Source organism: Protopterus annectens, chromosome 17.part0 (genome assembly GCF_019279795.1).
Source record: "Protopterus annectens isolate FY-2018-M chromosome 17.part0, PAN1.0, whole genome shotgun sequence".
Lineage (NCBI taxonomy): Eukaryota > Metazoa > Chordata > Ceratodontiformes > Protopteridae > Protopterus > Protopterus annectens.
Window position 1 is genome coordinate 310697328 of NC_056751.1, and position 22617 is coordinate 310719944.

Genomic DNA, 22617 nt, shown 5'->3' on the forward strand with positions numbered 1-22617 from the left:
GATGCATCCCCCTTTGTGCAAAGAGATGATGGCAGCTGTTTTCCATTCCACTGGGACAATGCCAATGCTTAGGCTGTGATTGAAAATTGTGCCCAATTGTGATGCTAATTCCTGTTTTAACCTATGTAGAAGACAGCCTGGGATGTTTGTTCCCATAGATGCTGTGTTTTTGGCCTTGGAGAGAGGGTGTTTAAGACCTGCTCCTAGGAGAGGCTAGGTGGGAGACGGGCGTTACACTTTGGGATATATGTGGTGGGGACAAGGAAGTGAAGTTTTCACTGAACCTGTCAACCAGAAGGTTTGCTATATCCACAGGTTCTCTATATGTAGTACCATTAACTGTGAGTGCAGAACAAATCTGGCCCTTAACCTTTGAGGTTACGGATGTAATTAAATAACGCCTTGTGGTTATCCTTAGTTAGGGAAGCTACTTTGGGTTTGTAGTTAGCTTTGGAGAACTTCACTAGGAGTTTCATTTGCGTGTTTAAGTTGAGGAGGGAATGTTTCCAGTTTTGAGACCATTCCTTCGTACTCTTAGACAGCAATGTCTTTCTCCTGTTGTATAGCCTGTTAGTGGCAGTTGTCCACCATATCATAGGAAGTTACTAGGCTATTAGCCCTGAGGACCTTACAAGCCTAGCCAAGAATTAGACAGTGTTCCGACAAGTCAGCACCTAATGCCCCTGTCCAACAGGGACACAGGTAGAATCCCAGGGGTGTATTTTCTGTTCCCCATCCAGTTATCCAGGTTGGACTTAAAAAGGGTTAATGAGGTACTCTGCTTGACATGAAGAGAGTAGTCCTGTCAAGGCAGGATCAGAGATAGCTTTGTATGCCAGACAGAGGTCAACTCTGAGGAGTCTGTATGAGACTGAGAAGAGGGGCAGTGCTTTTAGCCTGTCAGTGTATGGCAGATGTTTGAGGCCCTGGATTCTCCTGTTGAGGAACCTCTGTGGTCTGTTCAGCTGCTGCATGTGTTTTGTGAGGTACATACTGAAAGGGGCGTTGTACTCAATAGTGGGTCTTATAAGGGAAGAATACAGGGATGTTATGTCCTCCTTTTCCCTGGATGAGATGCCCTTCTTAATAAGGTGGGCCATGTAGAAAGCTTTCTGTACAGCGAGGGCAGTATGGTGGTCAAAAGTCAGTTTGCTATGAACCTGGGTCCCCAGGTCCCTCAAGACTGATTGCATGCTTAGGGCCTTGTTATTAATGTGATCATTTGTGGCGACGTCACTCTCCCCAAAGGTGATGATGCATTTTTTGGCATTCAGTTTGAGGCCATGTTTCTGGCACCAGTCGTTTGGGTGAGACCCTCTTGGAGGATGTCCACATCACTAGGGGAATTGATGACAGTGGCCAGTTTGCAGTCATCTGCAGATTTTGTCAGCCATAGCCCACTGGTTTTGGTCTGCACCTCAGAAAAGTATATCCCAAACAGACGCCCCAGATCCCTGGGGTACACTACTCATTACACGTCTACTGCTTGAGGTGGCTTCCCCAGTTTTGACTAGGTGGATTCTATCAGTGAGCCAGTTTGCCAACCATCTGTTAACATATAGATTGATGCCTAGTTGAGAGAGTTTATCTGTTATACCCAAGTGGGGAATAGTGTCAAAGGCTTTGGCCAGGTCAAGGTAGGCTGTGTGCACTGTCTTCCACTCGTCCATGGTTTTGGTGACTGTCTCAAAGAAGTTGACCAAATTTAACAAGTGTGACCTCCCCTTGATGAAACCAGACTGTGTGGGATCCAGTGTTTGGAGGTTGCTAATGTCCTTGTTAATGAAGTCCATGATAATCCATTCCATGGCCTTGCAGATCAGGCTAGCTAGGCTGTTGGGTCTATAATTTCCTGGATCAGTGGACGCACCACCTTTGTGCAAAGGTATGACAGTGGCTGTCCTCTACTCTTCTGGGACGAAGTTGGTACTCAGGTTTTGGTTGAATAGGGTGCTTAATGATGCCACAAGTTCCTACCTGAGTTAATGTAGTACGCAGCCTGGGATATTATTGGGTCCTATGGAGGCTGTTTGTTTTTTTTGTTGTGCTGATTTTACTGATGGGGGTGGACAAGAAGGTTGTAGTTTTCGCTGAACCTGTCTTGCCACCAGGTTGGCTTATAGCTACGGTGTTTGTGTATGTGGTGACCTTGACCACCAGTTCTAAGCAGATCTGAGTGCTTCCTTTGAGATTGCAGACATATGTGAAGAAGGCCTTATGATTGTCTTTAGTATCTGTGGCCAATTTGGACTTGAAGTTAGCTATGGAGGGTTTCACTGGTGCTCTTATTTGCTTGTTCAGGCTAAGGAGAGATTGCTTCCAATTAGGCATCTGCTACTTCTTTGTCCTGGACAGGATTATTTTCCTTTTATTACAGAGTTTATTTATTGCAGATGTTCACCAGCCAGGTTTACTTTTCCCTGTTCCTTGTGGAAGATGATTTTGTCCTGTCAGGTATTCCGGACTCCATGAAACTATACAGGTGTTCGTATAGTACTTTGGTGTAGGTTTGGACATTTGTGCCATTTCCTACAGAGGGCTATGAAGCTGTTTATACCTTCCCTCAGGAGGTTGTAATCAGCTTTGGAGAAGTTTGTATGTTTGACCCTAACAAGGGGTGGGGGGGTTGAGGGAGATGGTGACTTCGAAAGTGACAGCGTTGTGGTCGGATCTTACCAGCGAAGATGACACTGTATGGATGCTGCACTGGTTACTCATGTTGGTTAATACCAAGTCCAAGATATTATCACCTCTTGTAGGGGTGTCAACCAGCTGGTCCAAGGGATTTGCATTGACGAAATCAACAAATCTCTAGTCATTTGTGTTTTGGCATGATTAGTTTTTCCAATCTGTGGTTGGATAGTTAGTCTCCCAGGATCAGTGTAAAGGGTTAAATCTTGATAGATTCAAAGAGGTCCAGATAGGTGGAGTGGGCATCTTAAGTCAAAGTCGGGGGCGTGTAGATAGCTATGATTTGAATAGGGGTTGTATCAGTTGTTAACTGCAACTGGAGTGTCTCCTGTCCATCATACTGTTTGACCACCCTCGAGGTGTGTCTATCATACTGTTTGACCACCCTCGAGGTGTGTATATATTTAATATATATTGAAACTCCACTTCTTTTTGCTTTGCTGCCCACGGTATGGGGTCTGAATGCATGATAGCATGAGTAACCTGGTATGGGTGGGGTGCTCTCTGCAGCTTTGAACCAGGTTTCTGTGAATGCAGAAATGTCAGCATCTTCCATGGTTAAAAATGTTTGCAGTGAGTATAGTTTCATGTTTAGACTCCTAGCGTTTATTTATTTTATTTATTTATTGCATTTGTTTACCGGGATAAGTCCATTGGGCCTAAAAGAGCCCATTTTCAGTGGAGACCCGTGGAGAAAAGCTCCACCAAGATAGGTTCATAGGTTGATACTAGGTTATCTGCCCTAGGGCATTTACAAGCCTAGCCAGAGTGTGTTTGGCTTTCGCCACCCTTCTTAGATTAGTTGACTGCCTCTGTATAGTAGGTCACAGAAGATAGCCCATTTAAGGTTAGTTTACCGTGCCTCTGTCTAGCAGTGACACAGAAGAGATCCCAGGGGTAAATTTACGATCTCCCATCCAAACGTCAAGATTCTTCTTGAAGAGGGTCATTGAGGGGCTCTGTCTGACATGGATTGGGATTTTGTTCCAGAGTGAGGGGAGCCTCTGGGATATGAATCTGTCCCTCCAGCATGTTGTATTTATTTCTGTGCTGAGGTTTAAGTCACTGGAGCGTGTAGTTCTCATGGATTTGGATTTCTTGAGGTGGAGCATGTCCATTAATTCTGGGATGGACGTGGCTTTATACATCAGGCACAGATCGCCTCTGAGTAGGCGGTAAGCAACTGAGTAGAGCTGGAGTTTCTTTAGCCTAACTGCATAGGGCACCTGTTTGAGTCCCTTGATCCTCTTGGTGAGGTACTTTTGGGGTCTTTCTAGTTGTAGCAGGTGTCGGGTAAGTTACATCCCAAATGTGGGGCATTGTATTCAATTATGGACCTGATGAGTAGAGGGGCACAATGACCTCTCTTGATCTAGATGTGAACCCCTTCGTGATAAGGTGGGCTATATAGAATGTCTTTCTAACCACTTTGGCAATGTGATTGTCTAAGGAGAGATTGCAATCTACTTGGGTTCCCAAATCCCTAATTACTTCTTCCGTACTTAATGGATTACCACCTATGTGGTAATTTGTGGGCACTTTGTTTTTCCCAAAGGGGATGACTATGCACTTTTTGGCATTTAGCTTTAGGCCATGGCTCTGGCACCAGTTATCCATCTCTGTGAGACCTTTTTGGAGGATGCTTGTGTCAGCCGACGAGTCGATTATGGCCCCCAGATTGCAGTCATCTGCAAACTTTGTCAGCCATAGTCCTCCTGTGTTAGCCTGTACCTCAGAGAAATATATACCGAACAAGAGAGGTCCCAGGACTGAGCCTTGTGGGACGCCACTTGTAACTGGTTTAGAGTCAGACATGGCACCTGCAATTCTGACCATGTGGGTTCTATCCCTAAGCCAGTTTGCAACCCATCTTGTGACATAGGGGATGATATTTAAGCTGGTGAGCTTATTTATGATGCCTGAGTGGGGTATTGTGTCGAAGGCTTTTGCAAGGTCAAGGTAGGCTGTGTGGACTACCTTCCCTTCGTCTGTGGCCTTGGTGACTGTTTCAGAGAAATTGACCAGGTTCAAGAGGCAAGATCTGCCCTTAACAAAGCAGAATTGGGTAGGATCCAGTGTTTGGAGGTTCCCAATGTCTTTGTTTATGAGTTCCATGATAATACGCTCCATAGCTTTGCAGACCAGGCTAGTTAGGCTTATAGGGCGATAGTTTCTGGGGTCCGTTGTGGCACCACCTTTATGGAGTGGGGACCACTGTTGCAGTACGCCATTCTTTGGGTACATATCCTGTTGTAAGGCTGAGACTGAACAGTGATTTTAAGTGAGGGTTCAGTTCTTCTTGGAGCTCATGTAAAACGCAGCCCGGGACACCATCCGGTCCCACTGATGCTGTGTTTTTTGCTTTGGAGAGGGCAGCTCTCACCTGTGCATCTGTGATGTCAGGGAGACTACACTCTGTTGGGATAGTCATTTGCTCATTTGGGGGGGGGGGGGGGTTTGCACTGAACCTGTCTGCCAGGATGTTGGCAATGTCTGTGGGTTCAGTGTATTTTTTGTCATTTTGCACTAACTCAGAGCATATCTGGGACTTTCCACCCAGGTTTCTGACATAACTAAAAAAAGCATTGTGATTATCTTTAGCGTCTTGTGCAATTTTTCTTTCGAAGCTAGCCTTAGATGATTTTATGAGGGATCGTAGTTTCCTGCTAGTACTGATCAAAGTTGCCTTCCCTTTCCGGGATTTTGCTCTATCATGTAGTAACTTCCTCCTTCTGTTGTACAGCTTATTTATGGCTGGGGTCCACCAGACAGGTCTCCTGCCTTTGGAGGAGTGTGTCTTGGTTTTATTTGGGATAGCACGATCCATGCATTCCTGTAGGTATCCATAGAATGCGTTTGTAAAGGATTTGGGCCATTTTTTCCACTGGCCCTGGGGCTTTGAAGGATTCCACCTCGGTTTTGAGAAGTGGGAAGTTTGCTTTTGAGAAGTTTTTGACCGTGGTTTCCTTTGCTGGGGGTGGGGACGGGATGTGGATGTCCATAGTGATTAATTTATGGTCAGATCTTACCAATGAGGGGTATACCTCTGGTATGGAACATAGAGTCCCCATGTTGGTGATGATCAGGTCCAATATGTTTTCCCCTCTTGTGGGAGTGATGACCAGTTGTTCCATAGCATTTGAGTTTATAAATTCTAGGAACCATTGGGCTAGGGTGTTGGGGCTTGAGTAGTGTTCCCAGTCTATGTTTGGGTAGTTAGTCACCCAATATAATGGTGTTTGGAGAGACCTTCATATTCTCCAGTGTCTTCAGGAAAGTCGAGTGGGGTTCCTGAGTTTGGGAGGGTGGTCTGTAGCAGGCTACAAACTGGAAGGCAGTTTTGCCCACTGTTAGTTGCACATGGATGGTCTCAGATGCTTCGTGCAGTGCCACTAGCCTGGAGGTATGGGTATCTTTGATGAATATGGATACTCCCCCTCCTCTTGTGGTTCGGTCCGAGTTTTGGGGCCGAAAAGTATTGTGTGAGGTATAGCCTGGTAGTGCTGGGGTGCTCTCGGGAGCCTTGAACCAGGTTTCTGTTACTGCACAGATATCGATATTCTCCATACTGAGGAGAGCCTCGAGTGCGTGCATCTTGAGGTTTAGACTTCTGGCATTGAGCAGCATTACCCTTAGTTTCTTTTTCCTTGTGTTGTCTAAGGAGGTGGGTTTGTCTTTTGAGCCTTGCCTAAAAGAGGCACTATGGGGGTGGCAAGAGCCTTGGCCAGTATTCGAAAACCCAGTGGTGACAGGTGCAAGCCGTCCCTAGTGAAGCAACGTGGCTTGTCAAGCATGTCATCCCAGGCTGACAAACACTGGATCCCCTTTGAGTGACACCAATACTTTAGCCAATTGTTGAAATTGATAATTTTGTCTTTATACTGTGGTATCATTCTTGGTGAGGGTAAGATGCTACTCAAGGTCAGGGTCATACCGGCCTGGGCCACATGATCAGAGAGCTCCTCTAAGTCTCTTTTCATGTTATCCAGGGAAGTACGTTTCAGGTCATTCACACCAGCATGGACAATGACGGAGTCATATTTGTACTTGCTTTATAGTGACCTGAGTGCTTGTGTTATGTGGCGGATCCTGGCACCCGACAGGCAGCTTACAGTGACCTTCTCCTTGTTCAGCCTCGTGAGAGGGACGTCAGTGTGTCTGACAATAGAGTCACCTATTACAAGTGTATTAGGTGTGTTGTTTAGCCTTAAGGGCTGTGACTGTGGCACACTGACTTTGTGAACTATGTGATATGTGAGTATTGTTGTGGGGTAGCAGTTGCTTGGATGTCTGCTTTGGAGGTCTCTGTTGCTTAGGCAGATTTTTATTTAGAGCGTCCGAGTATGTTTTTGTGTGTTTGTGTTTGGTTTGCTGTTGCGATATGTCTATGTGAGACTGGATTTGTGGTGTGTGTGATTACCTTCTCCTCCAGACTGACCGTGCCAGTACTATGTTGAGAGAGCTCAGCCTCCAGTTTGGCTATATAGTTGCATCTCTCACATATATTTGAGCTTGTTGGGAAGAGGAGAGGGTGGTCTGTGTACATAAGGCCGTTGTAACATTGCCTCAAGATTCCCATATTCACCAGCTGGACTGGAGAGTAAACCTGAAACTGACTTTTGGACATGCCAGAATAGTATAAGGAATTACTTTTTGACTTGATCAAAAAGGACCAATAGGGAGCCAAGTAATTAAAGGGAGTATAAGAGAGTGTAGTGCTTTAGTTTTAGTGCTTACTTATAAGACACTTATCCTAGTTACTGCTGGGTTTTAGAAGGAAAATAAGAGTGCTTACTTTGAGATTTGGAACAGTTCTAAGGGAAAAAGTGAAGAGTAGACTTTGTGGAGCCGGGAATACTTTAAACCTGATTAAGCGGCGCTGCACTATGTGCAAAAACGTGCAAAAGAGGGTTTTAAGAGAGGGGGATCAAGGAGTTTAGAATTGACCCAAAATGGCCAATAAAACTACAGTTTCTAGGCAGTAACCACTCCCACAGGGGCAGGCAGGGCTGTTCAGTGTTTACCACTGCCACTGATGAACACAGAGACTTCCCTTTAGCCCAAGCAAGCAATGGCCTCCAAGAAACTTACAAACAAATACAGAAAACATATAAACATTCATTAGTACAGAAGCAGAAACAGTGTTACAGGTAGTAAATATAGTAACATATACAGAATATATGCATAAAAGCAGGAACCTAGTTTGTTTGATTACAGCAATATATACAGAAAATATACATTAAAACAGAATTCAATTAATTCAGTCAGATTGGTATAAACAGAGATCAGTATTATTGTACCAGAATCAACAAGTGAAGATAAAAATAAATATGGAGAAAATATCATCAGTCACTAGTAGCAGAAGACATAGAAGTTTAGTAATCATTTAAGGAGAGTGAAGAGGTTAGGTTATAGAGCAGGAACATAGCCAGGAAGAGTTGAGATGATTTTTCAGCATTTGTTTGAAGGTGGTGGTGCTGCCTGTGTTTTTTATAGAAGGCGGAAGTGAGTTCCATAGTTTGGTGACTCATGACCTTTAATTTGTGTTTTGATGAACTTTTCATGTTGGTAGGGTTGACCTCATGGCATTGCCTAAAAAAAGGCACTATGGGGGAGGCAAGAGCCTTTGCCAGAGACCTAAAGCCCAAGTGTGACAGATGCAGGCCATCTCTGGAAAAACATTGTGGTCTGTCGATCATGTCTTCCAAGGCTATCAGGTACTGGATCCTCTTAGAATGACACCAGAAACTAAGCCAATTATTAGTCATTTTCTTTTGTATTGAGGCATCATTCTGGGTGATGGTAGAATGCTGCTTAAGGCTAGGGACGTACCTGACTGGGACACACATTCAGTGAGCTTGAGCATCTCTCTGTCGTCATATAGTCAAGGGAGGTGTGTCTTGAGTCATTCACGCCATCATGGACTATGACAGAGTCATAACAGTACCCGTTGAGAGACTCGAGTGTGATATGGTGGATTCTGGCACCTGACAACTAACCGTGACTTTCTCCTTATCCAGCCTTGTGAGGGCCACATCTTTGTGTCTCACAATGGAGTCTCCTATGACTAATATGTTAGGTTTTATGGTTAGGCCTTAGTGGCTGTGAGAGACAGGTGTATGGACTGTGTGTGGTGTGGTGGGATGTGGAGCTTGTATGTGTTTTTGCCTCGGACGTCTCTTGTTTGGGTATGTTTTTGTTAAGAACCTCCGCATATATGGGTGAGTGCTGTGTAGTTGTGGGTGGTGTTTGAGGTGTGGTGTTTGTGTTGTCAGCCTTTTCAGTGCTAGATATACTGACTTGTGAGGGAAAGAGCATAGACTCTAGATTCTTAATGTAATTGCAGCTCTCTCAAATTGTGTTCCTAGGCGGTAGTAGTAGAGGGCTGTCCATGTATATGAGGCAGTTGCTACACAGTTTCAGGATGCCCATATCAACCAGACTGGCAGGAGAAACCGTAAGAAATTGTCCATCCATATTTGTCAGAATCTGAGGGAGAGAGGCCAGATAAAGCTAAGCGGGTAAAGGGTGGAAGGTCTAAGTTGAGCACTACTATGCGATCACACAAGTGCTGCCAAGGGAAAATTTGTTGATGAAATACCTCATAATGGGTTAAAAAACGTGCAGTTGCGTTGCACAACACACAAACAAGCCCAAACTTGGGGTTTAAATACCACAAAAAATAGAAGATTCTAGTAACACAGAAATCTGTCCAATCCTGCTGACCCTTGACTCTCTACCAATCAGCTTGTGCCAGACAAGGTCCAGGTAGCCCTGCTACTCTCACTAGCAAAGATTAGATAGACTCCTACCAACACAAGATGGCTGTCAGAAACAGTAATGAAATGCAGTAAAATGCAGTTAAACAATAGTGAATTGCAGTAAATAATGAAATAGTTAAACAGTAGTGAAATGCAGCTATTCAGTAACTTGCTTTAAAACAGTGCAAATGTGATAAATTGGCTGTAAGGCACAGATAAAATGATAGGCAAGTGGAAATGCAATAAAATAAGTGAAACCGGTTTGTTTTTCCTTGAAGGTCTTGTTTTGGCTCCATCAGGTATGGCAGAATCAATACAATTGTACAAGTGCCTGTATAAAGCATTGGTGTATAACTCAGCATAGATGTCTGTTCCATCAGTGGGGGGGGGGGGTATGAAGCTATTTATGCTGTCACATAAGAGGTTGTATTGGCCTTTGAGAATTTTTTTAGTCTAGTTGTTGCTGGGGGGGGGGGGTCTTGTGTTATAGTTCTAGTGAGACTGATTTGTGGTCAGATCTCACCAGGGGTGGCCACACACTGGGGGTGGATTAGTGGTCCCCCATTTTGGTGAGAACCAAATCCAGGATGTTTGAGCCCCTTGTGAGTGTGTTGACCAGCTGGTTCAGGGCATTGGAGTTAAAGTCCGAGAACCTTTGGGCAAGTGAGTTAGAACACGTATAATTTATCCAGTCAATGAATGAGTAATAAAGTCACCCAAAACCAGGGTGTTTGGTGGTATCTTGATTGACTCAAGTTGATCCAAATAAACTGAGTGGATGTCCTGATTCATGGAGATGGTCTTATAACAGGCAATGTTCTGAAGAAGGATCGTACCCACAGTCAATTGCACCTGAAGTAATTCAAGGGAATCATGTTGTTTAACTAATCTGGAGGTATGTTTATCTTTAATGAATATTGATGCACCACCTCCTTTAGTTCTCATGTCTTCAGTTTGCGGGAAATGTAACCTGGTGTAGCTGGGGTTTTGTCCCCAACCTTAAACCAGGCTTCAGTAACTGCACAAATGTCAGCATCTTCCAACGTGGGAACTGCTTCCAGTGAGTGCAGTTTTTGGTTTAACAGCATAACTATGAGGTTGTTTTTAGAGGGTATATTTACATCGTGAATTTTGTTCTTGTGACATTGCCTAAAAAAGGCACTTTGAGGTGGCAAGAGCCTTAGCCAGTAACCAAAATCCCAGGGGTGACAGATGAAGACCTTCTTTGGCAAACCATCATGGTCTGTTGACCATGTCATCCCAGACTGACAGATACTGGCTCCCTTTTGAATGACACCAGAAACTAAGCCAATTGTTGAAGTTAATCAATTTTTGTTTGTATTGAGGTTTCCTCCTAGGTGAAGGTAAAATGCTGCTTAAGGCTCAGGACATACCTGCCTGAGACACACACTCAGAGAGCTCAGTCATGTTTCTCTTCATATAGTCCAGTGAGGTGCATCTCAAGTTGCTCACAACAAAATGGACTATGACAAAGCCGTAACAGTGCCTGTTGTTAAGAGACTTAAGTGCATATGTGATGTGGCGGATCCTGACAGCTGACCGTGACTTTTTCCTTATCCAGTCTGATGAGAGGGACATCTGTGTGTCTTAAAACTGAGTCACCTATGACTAAGATGTTTTAGTGTTGTGCGTTAGGGGCTTGGCTGGTGAGACTCTGGCGTGTGATGTGTTGCGTACTTTGTTCTGCAGAGAAGTATTATGTGAATTGTTTGTGTTTGGGAGGTGTCTGATGTTTAGGTAAGCTTTTGGTAAGGACCTCCACATATGTAGGTTTATGTGGTGTTGGTTTTGTAGGTGCAAGAGGTGTGGTGTGCATGCTTGACAACCTGCTTAGTGTCAAATGAACTGACTGGTGCGTGAGAGAGCCTGGATTCCAGGTTCTTGATATAGCTGCATCTCTCACATAATGAATTTGTATGGACTGGAAGAAGTGGGTTGTCAATGTACATGAGGCAGTTGCTACATAACATCAGGATGCCCATGTTGACCAGGCTGGTTGGAGAAACTATGGGAAATTCTCTGTCCATAATGCTAGGTAAGTTGATGTCAGAAAACAGGGAGAAGACTGGAAGGACCAGGTCAAGTAGAGGACAGGAGAAGTGGACGAAAATAAGAAGGGCTAGTGGGTAGCATCTGTGTTGGTACCTCAGGAGCTTCGCTGAATGTATCACCTGTCAGTGAAAGACAGTCGCAAGAACTCACTGATGGAGCACTAGCAGAGTACCAAGGGAAAATTTGCAGGCAGAAATGTTTGCATCTATAACCTCCAACAGTGCCCACCGCTGCTCGGCAGTGCACGATGTGCAAACAAGTGCAAACTGATTTAAACAGATTAATGAATACAAAAGCTCAAAACTGAGCCCTGTTCTAGCAACCTTCAATCAGAACCCTGCCAGTAGGGTGCAGGGGAACCCTCTCCAACAAACGATGGCCTGGTTTAGTGCCAAGTTATACAAATAGAACTAGATTCAGCAGGTCTGAATCTAGTCTATGCTACAGCAAAAGTGCAACAATTTCAGAAAAAAAAGTTACAATAAGCAGGCACAATAAGCCTTCAACCAGCAACTCCCATCTCGGAAGGGGAGAGGCTGCCCTCTCCTCCTACAAGAGTGATGACTACAAACCTTCTTAATGTAAAGTAACTGGCCTGAAGCTCAAGTGCTTAAACCAGAACTAAGACACTTTTCGAATAACAGACACACTTAAGCCTTCAAGCAGCAATTCCCAACTTAGAAGGATGCAAGCTACTTCACCTGCTGCAAGAGTGTAGACTACAAACCCTCTCAATGTAAAACTGGCTTGACACCAAAGTGCTTAAACCAAAACTAATAAGCTTAGAATAACAGTTATAATTTAGTAAGGCTACTAACAAGCAGTAATACATACAGCAGAATAAATGCAATTGAACACTCTTAAGAACAAACAGCAAAAGCACAATAAAATAGGAAGAAACACAAATACAGTAAAAACAGATGAATAAAGTGCAGTTTTTTAAGTTGAGTGGGAAGAGAGGACATAGAAGATAATTCAAGGTTAACAAGCTAGGAGATGTGCCTTCCCAAATGATCTATCTGTACTCTGTAGAATAAGCTGATGAGATGGGACTGGGAGGAGTGTCCAAAATCAGATTTATAGTAGGGGCGACTAACTCTGAAGCCACCAATTTTGAGAATACAACAGCAGTTCCGCAGGTGGGTGGGAAAGATAAAATGCAGACAGAGATCAGCAAAATTTAGGCCGAGTGCAGCAAGCACATCAACCAAGCACTCCAGCTAAGTAGAAATATTTCTATCTAAATGAGGAATTCTATTTCTCGGCCCCTCCCACTAAATAGCTGATGTTATTACTGTTTGCAAAGGAACTCTTTGGTAACTTTTCTAACTCACCTGGCCAAGACCTCTTAAAAACTTCAACAGAACAGAAAACTTAAAAGAAAACAAATTAATAAATGAATAAGGTACAAAATAGAAATAACCAAAGCTTAAATGAAAAACTTCATTTCAAAATAAAATGCAGACAGAGCTCAGCAATATTCAGGCAGAGTATAGCTGTGGCTACCTGTGTGGTATTGTTGGGCATAGACAGAACCTGTTATGTACAGAATCTTCAAATTCAGCCGGAGACGTGTTTAGGTTTCTCAACATGGGTAATAAATATTGGTCATTTGTGTTAGGTAGTTATGGGCTCTGAAAGCCAGGGTGACAAAGATGTAGACTTTTTTACCATACTTATCCATAGCCCCGTGGTCTTTTATCAGATGGCAACACAATGAGTACAGGGAGAAGTTTGGTGGATTAATCAGTAGGCAGAGAAGATAGTAAAGGGTCTGCTACTAGATTTTCGTACCAGAATTTCATGTCATCAAGGAATTCGTAGAACCGGTCTGGTTTCTTGGGTGCAGTCAGCTGCAAATTTGGATTAGAAATGGAAGCAAAAGCATCCAAAAAAGGCTTCAAGGACATGGGGCACAGCTGAAGTCTTAGGGGCCCCAGCTTCCATTAATTTGTAATAACCTTTTCTGTATGTTTGAGACCTGTTTAGTGTTCCACATAAAATGGTGCATCATTCTTGAAATGCTTTTTCCTCAAGGAAATTTCTGCTGAGAGGAATATGGCAATAATGTATCCTACTTATCCTCATCATCTGAGGCCAGTTATCCAGGAGTCAGATTCCTCATCTTATGAGGAGGATTCGTGTTGTCTTATCAAAGGTGGGGAGGGGAGCAGGTGAAAAGGAAGAGAGAAAGAAAGGAGGCTTCAAGGACAAAATGGCTTTATGTAAGCCATGAAAAAATCAAGCCATTATTTCTCATGAGATGTCCACTGAGAAGAAGCAAGTATAGATGTTCTTCGTTCCCCATTGCTGCAGTCCTTACTATTGGGTATAGTCCGCATCCAGTCGGCCCGAATACCAGAGTATAAGGCTGTCAGGGCGCATTAGACTGACGTCAGTACGCCAGGGTACTAATGCGCATGACCGACGTCATATCCTCAGTCTTTTTTGCCGCATGGTCCGATGCAGAAGCAGTTTTGCGAGTGCAGGTTGGCGTTCTGAAATATTTCCGAAACCGGAGTTTCAGACCGAAACAGAGTTGGCTAAGTACCCCATTGGGGAACATTTTGGTTTTTTCTTGCCTCAGTATTTTACCGATTGTCAGAAAAAGTGAATAACTGTATTTCTTGTGGGAAACAGATACCTCATAGGGATTACCATACCTTGTGTATACCTTGTTTAGGGCCTGAGCACGACGTTGTTGGTTGCCGCTCTTGTGCTAGGTTTAACAAACGCACTATTAAGAGGAGGTTAGACTGTGCCAGGTTAGTGTTTGGGAAGCGTTGCAATTATAAAATGCCGCCGGATGCTCCGGCCCAAGAAGCGCAAGGACAAAACAGCAAAGCCTAGGGTTGATGAACCTGCAGTCCCGGATGTCGGTTCTTTAGAAGGCTCAGTGGAGCCAGAGGTTTTGCCAGGAGTTTCCATGGAGTCCCAGGCAGAAACTTTACTGTTACAGGATGTGCCTTCTCAGGAGGTAGGCCAGGCTGAGGGGCTTCTCAGGTGACTGTTCTTCCCTCTCTTCCCAAGGTAGTTAGAGCCTCTCCTTCTGTTGCCAAAACTTCTTTGAGAGGTAGGCCTAGTTCAGCTTCAGTGGGGGCTTCTCCTAGCATTTCGGGTTCTGTACCTAAGAAACATATGCTTAAAATGGCAGAAGATTTGATTACTATGATTAGAGGTTCTATGCCCTTTGATAGTTTTGAACAGTGTTCAGAGGCTTCAGAGTCTTCTTGCGAAGACTTGCAGGAGTATCCTACTTATTCTGATTCTGATGTGGATGATTCCACTCCTACAGCTTCTCCTCCTGAGGATTTCTCATTTTCAGAGACTCTGCATTCCATGAGGGAGCACTTTAAATGGGAAGGCCAGGATTACTCTGATTCCAGGAAAAGGCTTAGGGAATTCTTGTTTTTACCCCAGCATAGGCCCTTAGCTATTCCTCCTGTGTTGAATGTGGTGGAAGATGTTTTTGCAGAGGCTTCCCTGAACCCTGACTCTTTGCCTCCTGCTCCTGTTAAGCCTGATAGGTATTATAGGGTGCCCGAAGCTCATAAGTATTTGTTTAAGAGTCCTAGAGCGGACCCAGAAACTATTTCTCAAGGGCCTAAAGGTGTTAAAGCTTCTGTGATTAAAAATCCTGTTCCCACTGATAAAGAGGCAAGGGCTTTGGATAGGTGGGGAAAGAAAGTGTATACTTCTTCCACTCTAGCCATGAGAGCATTGAATTGTCAGTTTCACATGCTAAAATATCAGAATTATCTCCTTTCACAATTGAAATCTAAGGTGGATGCTTTGGCGGAAGGTATTGAGTGTAAAGAGTTGCTGGATTTGGTTCATGTGTCTGAACAAGTGGGTAAGCATTCTTTGCAATGTGGTTTTGATGCTGTACAGGCCTCCTCGAGGTGGCTGCTACTAGTTCTGTTCTGCCTGGTTGAAGGATCAGAATTTAGCTGAGCATGTTAAGACAAGGATTTTGGATGCTCCTTTACAGTCTGATGTGTTGTTTTGGAAGCAGTTTTAAAGAAAATGGAGGACAAAGCTAAGTCTATGCAAACTGTTAAAGATTTTTGCAGGTGCAGCCAAGTTTAGTAGAAATTGGGACATATCCTGCTTATGATTCCCAGTCTAGGGGTAGGTCTAGATGTGGTAAAGGTTCTTTTAGGCCTAGAACAGGAGTTCACCTGCTCAGACTTCTGGTGAACAGACCCAATGACCTGTCTTTTCAGCTGCCAGTAGATTAAGACTGTCTCTTTTCAAAGAAAATTGGGATTTAATTACTCAAGACAAATGGGTGTTGGATATCATTCACCGTTACAGATTTTATTTCCATACAATGCCCCTTTCAAAGGAAGCAAGTTTCAGTTACTCCAGATAGCCATTCAGCCAGTCCCTGTATCAGAAAGGGGCCTAGGATTTTATTCTCGCCTGTTCCTAGTACCAAAGAGACATTCCCAAGTTCAAGATGTTGACGTTACAACAGCTTTTACCTCTGCTGGGCAAAGATCACTGGATGGTAACTTTAGATCTCAAGGAAGCTTACCTTCATGTGCCTATAAGGCTAAGTTGCAGCTGGAAATTCTCATTATCAGTTCTCTGCATTGAGAGTATTCACAAAGGTTCTGGCTCCAGTGATAGCTTACTTCAGGCTTCAAGGAATTCAAATCTATCCACTGCCTGATTCTGGCTCAAGAAAAGGAAGACCTTCTACAGCATCTGGAACATGTTATAGCAGTGCTAAGATGCCTAGGTATTTGTATTCTGTGAGCGAAATAAAGTCCAGTCTAGTACCCTCTCAAGACATGTGTTTTAACCCCAGACAAACAAAAGAGTCTATCACTTTACTTCCATCAACTATCTCATCAGTCCCTGCAAGGACAGTCCTTCAAGCCTTAGGGTTCATGGCATCTATGGTATCTCAAAAATGTATGGACACAGCACTGCCAGGATTTGGACACTGTCATTCAAATAATACCTTGCCTTCAAAAGAATTTTTGTGGTGGGCTCAGGAATGTCACCTAAACAAGGGAGTCAGATTTTAACGACAGATGCCTCAGACATTGCTTGGGGAGCTCATCTAAATGGAAAGTGGATACAAGACAAGTGGCCTGCCAGACTACAGCATCTACATATCAACATGAAGGAGATGTTAGCAGTCCAGTTTGCATTAATGGCTTTCAAGGAGTTACTTCTTCCAGGGCAGGTGTTGATTCTAACAGACAACACAACTGTCATGTGGTACATCAAACATTCTTATCCTCTATGCAGGCAAGCAATGATTTTATGGGAGACTGCGCTAAGCTTGCAACTAACTCTTCAGGCAAGGTTTCTGCCGAGCACAGAACTCCTTAGCAGATGTGTTAAGCAGACAAATCATGGATCCCCACGAAACTGGATCTTCATGTATTTCAAAATTGACAGTGTCATGGGGAACTCCAGACATAGATCTGTTCGCTTCTCCACTAAACCACCAGCTGCCACAGTATTGCACAAAGGGGTTTCATCACACAGCTTGGAAAGTGGATGCTCTGTCTTTCAGTTGGAAAAACCTTCATGTGTATGCCTTTCCTCCTCTGCCTCTTCTTCCAAAGGTACTATTAAAGGTCAGACAAGACAGGCCAAGGATGATTTTGATAGCTCCAGATTGGCCTCTGCAACACTGGTACCCACTACTACGGAGTCTGTAAGGAAGCCTCCATGGCCTTTACCTCTGATTCCTCATCTGTTATCTCAGAAGGATGGTCATCTGCTCAATGTCAAGCTTCACTCTCTTCATCTAACAGCCTGGCATATTCTGTGTTGAAACACAGCAGGTCTCAACTTCCTCAACAAGTTTTAAATGTGATTATGGAAGCTAGAAGACCTAGTACAAAAAATGGAAGAGATTTTTATTTTGGAGTACAGCAAAGAATTTGCAGGTTTCTGAGCCTAATTTGAGTGTGGCTCTTCAATACCTTACTGAGTTATTGGACAAAGGTTTGTCCTTCTCTTCCATTAAGATTCATGCTGCAGCAATTTCAGCTCACTATGATTGTGACCCACCATTGTTTTCGCATCCTTTGTTCAAGCAGTTTCTTAGAGGGGCAAAGAATATAAGACCCCCACGTTGAGCTCCTACTCCTGCTTGGGATCTCAATTTTGTGTTGGAAAACTTACTCTACAACCTTTTGAGCCTTACTGCTGAATTGAAATACTTGTCATGGAAGACTGCTTTTCTGTCGCAAGAAGGGTGTCTGAGTTGCAGGCCCTTATGGCAGTAGAGCCATTTTGATTTTCCATAAGGATAGGGTATCATTACGTACTAATCCTTCCTTTATGCCTAAGGTGGTTTCTAGTGTGGCTTTAAACCAAACTATTCATTTGCCTACTTTTTATGCAGAACCCCAAAATAAAGGGGAAAAGATTTTGCACACTTTAGATGTACACAGGCAAATTATTTAAGCAGGACTAAGGATTTTAGGCAGTCTCAGCAGTTGTTTGTTTCTTTTGCTTTGAGTTCACAGGGCAAGCCTGTGTCAAAACAAACTATTTCTAGGTGGATTGGCTTTTGCATTGCATTTTGTTATTCCCATCATGGCAAGGAGATTCCAGCTGGGATTAGGCCTCATTCCACTAGGGCTACTGCCACTTCAACAGCATTTCTAAGGGGTGAAGCTGCTACTTGGAGTTCAGTGCATACTTTCTCTAAGCATTATCACCTTCCTATCTACTCTAAGTCTAGGGCTGGTTTTGCCACAGCTGTTTTGCAAGGCATGTTGTCAGCTCCTGCTTCTTTATGATTTGCCAGCCTCCCTTACGCAGTTTTGTACCTACCATAAATGTAGATGTTCGAGGATCCCATTGCTGCAGTCCAATTTCCCTCTCCCCTTCCCTGTGTTTAGGGGTGGTGTAGGTGTTACATGCATATGTTTTTGTATATATTCTTGTATATATTGTACATATTTTTGGTGCAGGTATTTTGGTCTTCTGACATCTGGGGCAAGAAAGCTGAGGATATGCGCCGCCGGGGGTGCGTATTAGTAGTACCCTGGCCTGGCTCCAGTCTAATGCGCCCTGACCAACGCATGTCATGGGCAGGCGGATGCGGACTATCATCTACATTTATGGTAGGTACAAAACTGTACTTTTTTTCTTGCTTCACTGGGACATCTGTTTGAACAAAATGGAATGGTGCAGAACCTTGTCTGACCTCGATAAGAGAACCAAGTACCTCATCTCACACTAGTGTCTAAGGTATGACCGCCCCCCCCCCAGTCCCTGGAAAATAATCACCCTGGGGTCCCCCTTCTCTGCTGTAATGGTAAGAGATTCGTCTTCTTTGGACATGTGAATGACAGACACCATACTGGCCACTGGCACGTTCACAGTAGCAGGCATCTCCATAGACCTCAAACATACCATGGATTCTTGTTCTGTCACAGTGGATACATCCGAGTCAGACTTGGCAGCAGAAGCATCAAGTTTCAGTTTTTTTCAACAACGTTTTGGGTGCAAGTAGTAGCTCTGAGGCCAATGGTTCCACCATTTTGGAAAGTGCAAGTCTCTTGAGACATTGGGTCTCCAGAAAGGTATTAAGGAAACCTAATCTGCTACAAAGGGTCTGACGAACAACTGATTGGCAAAGTTTACAGATACAGTAATCTTGCTCAGCCCTCGAAACAAAGCAAACACTGAGTGTGGAGGTCTTTGTAAGGATTGTAGTATGAAACGGTGATCTAAGAAAGGACATGGTACAATTCTGTAAACCCTTTCTATAATAATAGATATCCTACTGGTCACCATTGCATTATTGCTTACTTCTCTCCTTCCCCATCTTTCCTGTGTTTTGTGAGCCAAGGTGGGCAGTTTCCCTCGCATCCTCTTACTTGAACAGGTTTCTTTTTTATGCTTTTTTTTTTTTTTTTTTTTTTACTCAGGCCCTCTCCAGGGTTTTCATGGGGTTAGATAGTCTGAGGATCCTGCACTCGTATGTCCACTTATGTAACCCATACACCCACAGGTTGCAGTCATATGCCATATGTTCAGAATGTTAAGAAGGTTTTTCTGCTTTGGTACCCTGGCAAGTCAGGTTGCCCTCATCAGGATAACCCACAAGTATTGGAATACTGAGCAACAATAATCAGTAGGACATCTACTGTTACGGTAAGTTCTTACACAGCTGTACTTTCTTGTCTAAAAAGGATAAAAAGATGATGTAGGATAGAGTGCTTGGGTGCTCGGCTTCATTAATCATTGTTGTGAATGAAGGCAATGGGCATTTCTCCCACAAGTAAGAGTAAAAAGCTGTCCTCAAAGATGTAAGAGAAAAGGGAAAGTTACTCGAGGATGAGGTGTGTGTGTGTTTTTGGTGCCATCTTTTTTTCCCCCCAATGTCGGTCTTGTTTTTCCCTCATTGCCTGCCAGCTGTCAGGCCTTACATGCCTTGGTGGGCCCATTCGTTCCTCATGAGAGAGCATCAGTCAGTCAGCCACAGGAGCTGTCATGCAGGTACCATCAGGATTGTTTGGGAGGGATAAGTCCCTAACCGCCACCACCTGTAGAGGTAGACACATGACCCTTATCACCATGGGGGCAATGATATCTTCCTTGTAGAGTATATGCTCACATGTACCTGTTATCAAGGCCACCATACAGTGGCTTTTTAATCCAAGCATGTCCCTAGGCTGCCTTTCCACCTGCTGCCTGTTCTGTGAAAGAAACATAACCCATACCCTGCAAGCTAGGCAGGCATATCCTTCCACGCCAGCTACAGCAGTCAATCAGACCACAAATTCAACTCAGGATTCCAACCCTGGGGGAAAAAGCCTCTTGTGTCCATATTCTGTGCATATCAAGATCTCAGCTTTTCTAGGCTGAATGGCAAATAGTCTGGAAAGACAGAGTTGTGTTGTTTGCACAGATGTTTTAAGTGCTGTGTTAACACTGCCTTGCACAAAATCCTGAGACCTTTTCATTTGATAAATGCTGTTTTTCTTTGAAAAAGTAATATTCTGGTAGTAGATAACTTTTGCATATGGTCTTGAAATGCTGACCTTTAAAAAGATAATCTGGAAAACGAGACAGAAATTTTTAATAGGATCTCTCTGCTTATGATAGTAGCCAATAACCAAGACCACAGGTAAACCACACAAAAAGAAATTGAGGAAATGATGAAAGTAATTAAAGAAATAGAATTAAGCAGTGTAAAGAATGTTGTGTACATTTTTAAGTAAGAAATGAAACGGGGGGCAGAATAGAGAGAGGAACACATTTCAACTGTGAATGAAAGCTAGTCTAACAGTGGGGAAGTGACACGAATTGACAGTGAAATATGTTAATGGATAAAGCCTTACCAGACTTTATAGTCACTGAAAAACATGTCTGTTAATTACAATTTTGTTTACACCATGTAAAGTATTAGAGCAGTGGGAAAGTTATTGTATGCACCCGAATTACGTTTGTGAACTAACCAGCAGAAGTAATGAAAATGCTCTAGATCCAGTGGATGTACTTGAAGTTTGTGTTAAATTGCTGGTCAGTAATTTGTATTTTATAAACACTGTTGTTGGCCAAGAAAAAATGAATGCGATAATGAATACTGTAGTCTTTTGTTCTTTGCTTTCATGTTTTCAGTTGGTTATTTTTGAAAACTTACATGTGCATATATTTTTTTCTTGTAATAGATTGTATCTGTTCAGCAACGCTACAAAGACTTGGGGCATGAAGAGGTGGTAAAGATTTGTCTAAAAAATAAACTGTGGTTGGATAATCTCTTTGACCAATTAAGTGAACTTCTGAATTCTGTACATCTCAAATGTTTATAACATAGGTGCTCTAGTAGATGAACACAAATATATTAACATGGACTCTGTTTTTTCTTATGATGTGAAGATTGACTCAAGTTTGGGGAAACTTTCATGAATTAACCTCGCACCTTTCAGACTTAAGATGGTGATGCGAAGGAAAATGTCTCTTGCAGATGAGATTGCAGACAGGATCTGGTCACCACCTTTTTAATCATAGCCAGTTTGAGAGCGATTTTCTACCTTGTACATAAAATTGTTAGTTATTAAATACTCATTTTCAGGAAAAAAAATGACAGATCAAATGATAAAGCATGCACTAAGTAAAATATTTTTTTGTTTATTATTTCAGAGGAAACACTTTAAAATGCTTTAATTTTTGATCGTTGATCTTCTGTTTTCTGTTACTTGCCAACAGGAAAAGTAAGGATTGTGATGCAGAAGTTTTATTTTTCAGGGCTCAAAATTTATGTAGAAATGTACATTTTGTAAAAATAAACCTGGTGTTACATTGCATTCTATAAAAGGTTTCACCATATAAAATATTGATTTTTATTTACACTTGATTACTGTTAATACACAGTTCAGGATACTGGACGTGGAGCTGGTGCAATTCTTTGACAGCTTTTAGTGTCAAATTATATTGTGAAAATGCAGTGACCTTAAATATTTCCTGTTTAAAGAAAAATAATTTCCTGTGTACTTTTATTTTTCTTTGAATATTTCACTTGTACATTTTAGCTCAGTAGTAGTATTTTTCACAGAGAAAATATTGTGATTGAATTTCTCATTTCTTTGTAATACACTTTTTATTTTAAGTAAATCTTATACATTTATATGTTGATTACATATTGTATACTGTATATATATATATATATATATATATAAATATATATATATAAATCTTGAGGTATTTTTAATACAGATTTGTTCAAGCATTTATTGACTGCTTTGATTTTTTTTAAGTGCAGCTATAGTGAATGTCCTTTCTGGAACATGAAACTTAATTTGCTACCAAATGATCACTGGATTAAGAAAAAGCAGGATGGTTTCTATTCAAGAAACAAGTGTGGGTTTATCATAAAGGTTAATGCTGCAGGAATAAAAAAGATGAATGGCAGTTACCTGCAGGTGTATTTCAGTCCCTGAAATGATCCTTTTTTTTTCCCTCAACTCTGAGATAATCACTTATGTATATGGACATGTATACTTGACCTTTGACAGTTATGGGACTATGGCTATAAAAGAGGGCACCTTTTGTCATTTCTTTGCCACCTGAAGTTACCATTTGCTTGTTTGTACTGATCTTCAGG

The 22617-nt window shown here is 42.7% G+C and overlaps 1 protein-coding gene across 1 annotated transcript in view; it reads left to right on the forward strand.

The window, feature by feature from the left end:
- QSER1 (glutamine and serine rich 1) overlaps positions 1-21995 on the forward strand; it is a gene marked incomplete at its 5' end in the record, with an annotated part of 2529639 nt that extends 2507644 nt beyond the window's left edge. The window contains one exon of the mRNA XM_044059174.1: positions 21185-21995. Coding sequence (XP_043915109.1) covers positions 21185-21325 — 141 coding nt within the window. The remainder of the gene's footprint in view (positions 1-21184) is intronic.
- Positions 21996-22617: the final 622 nt, after the last annotated feature.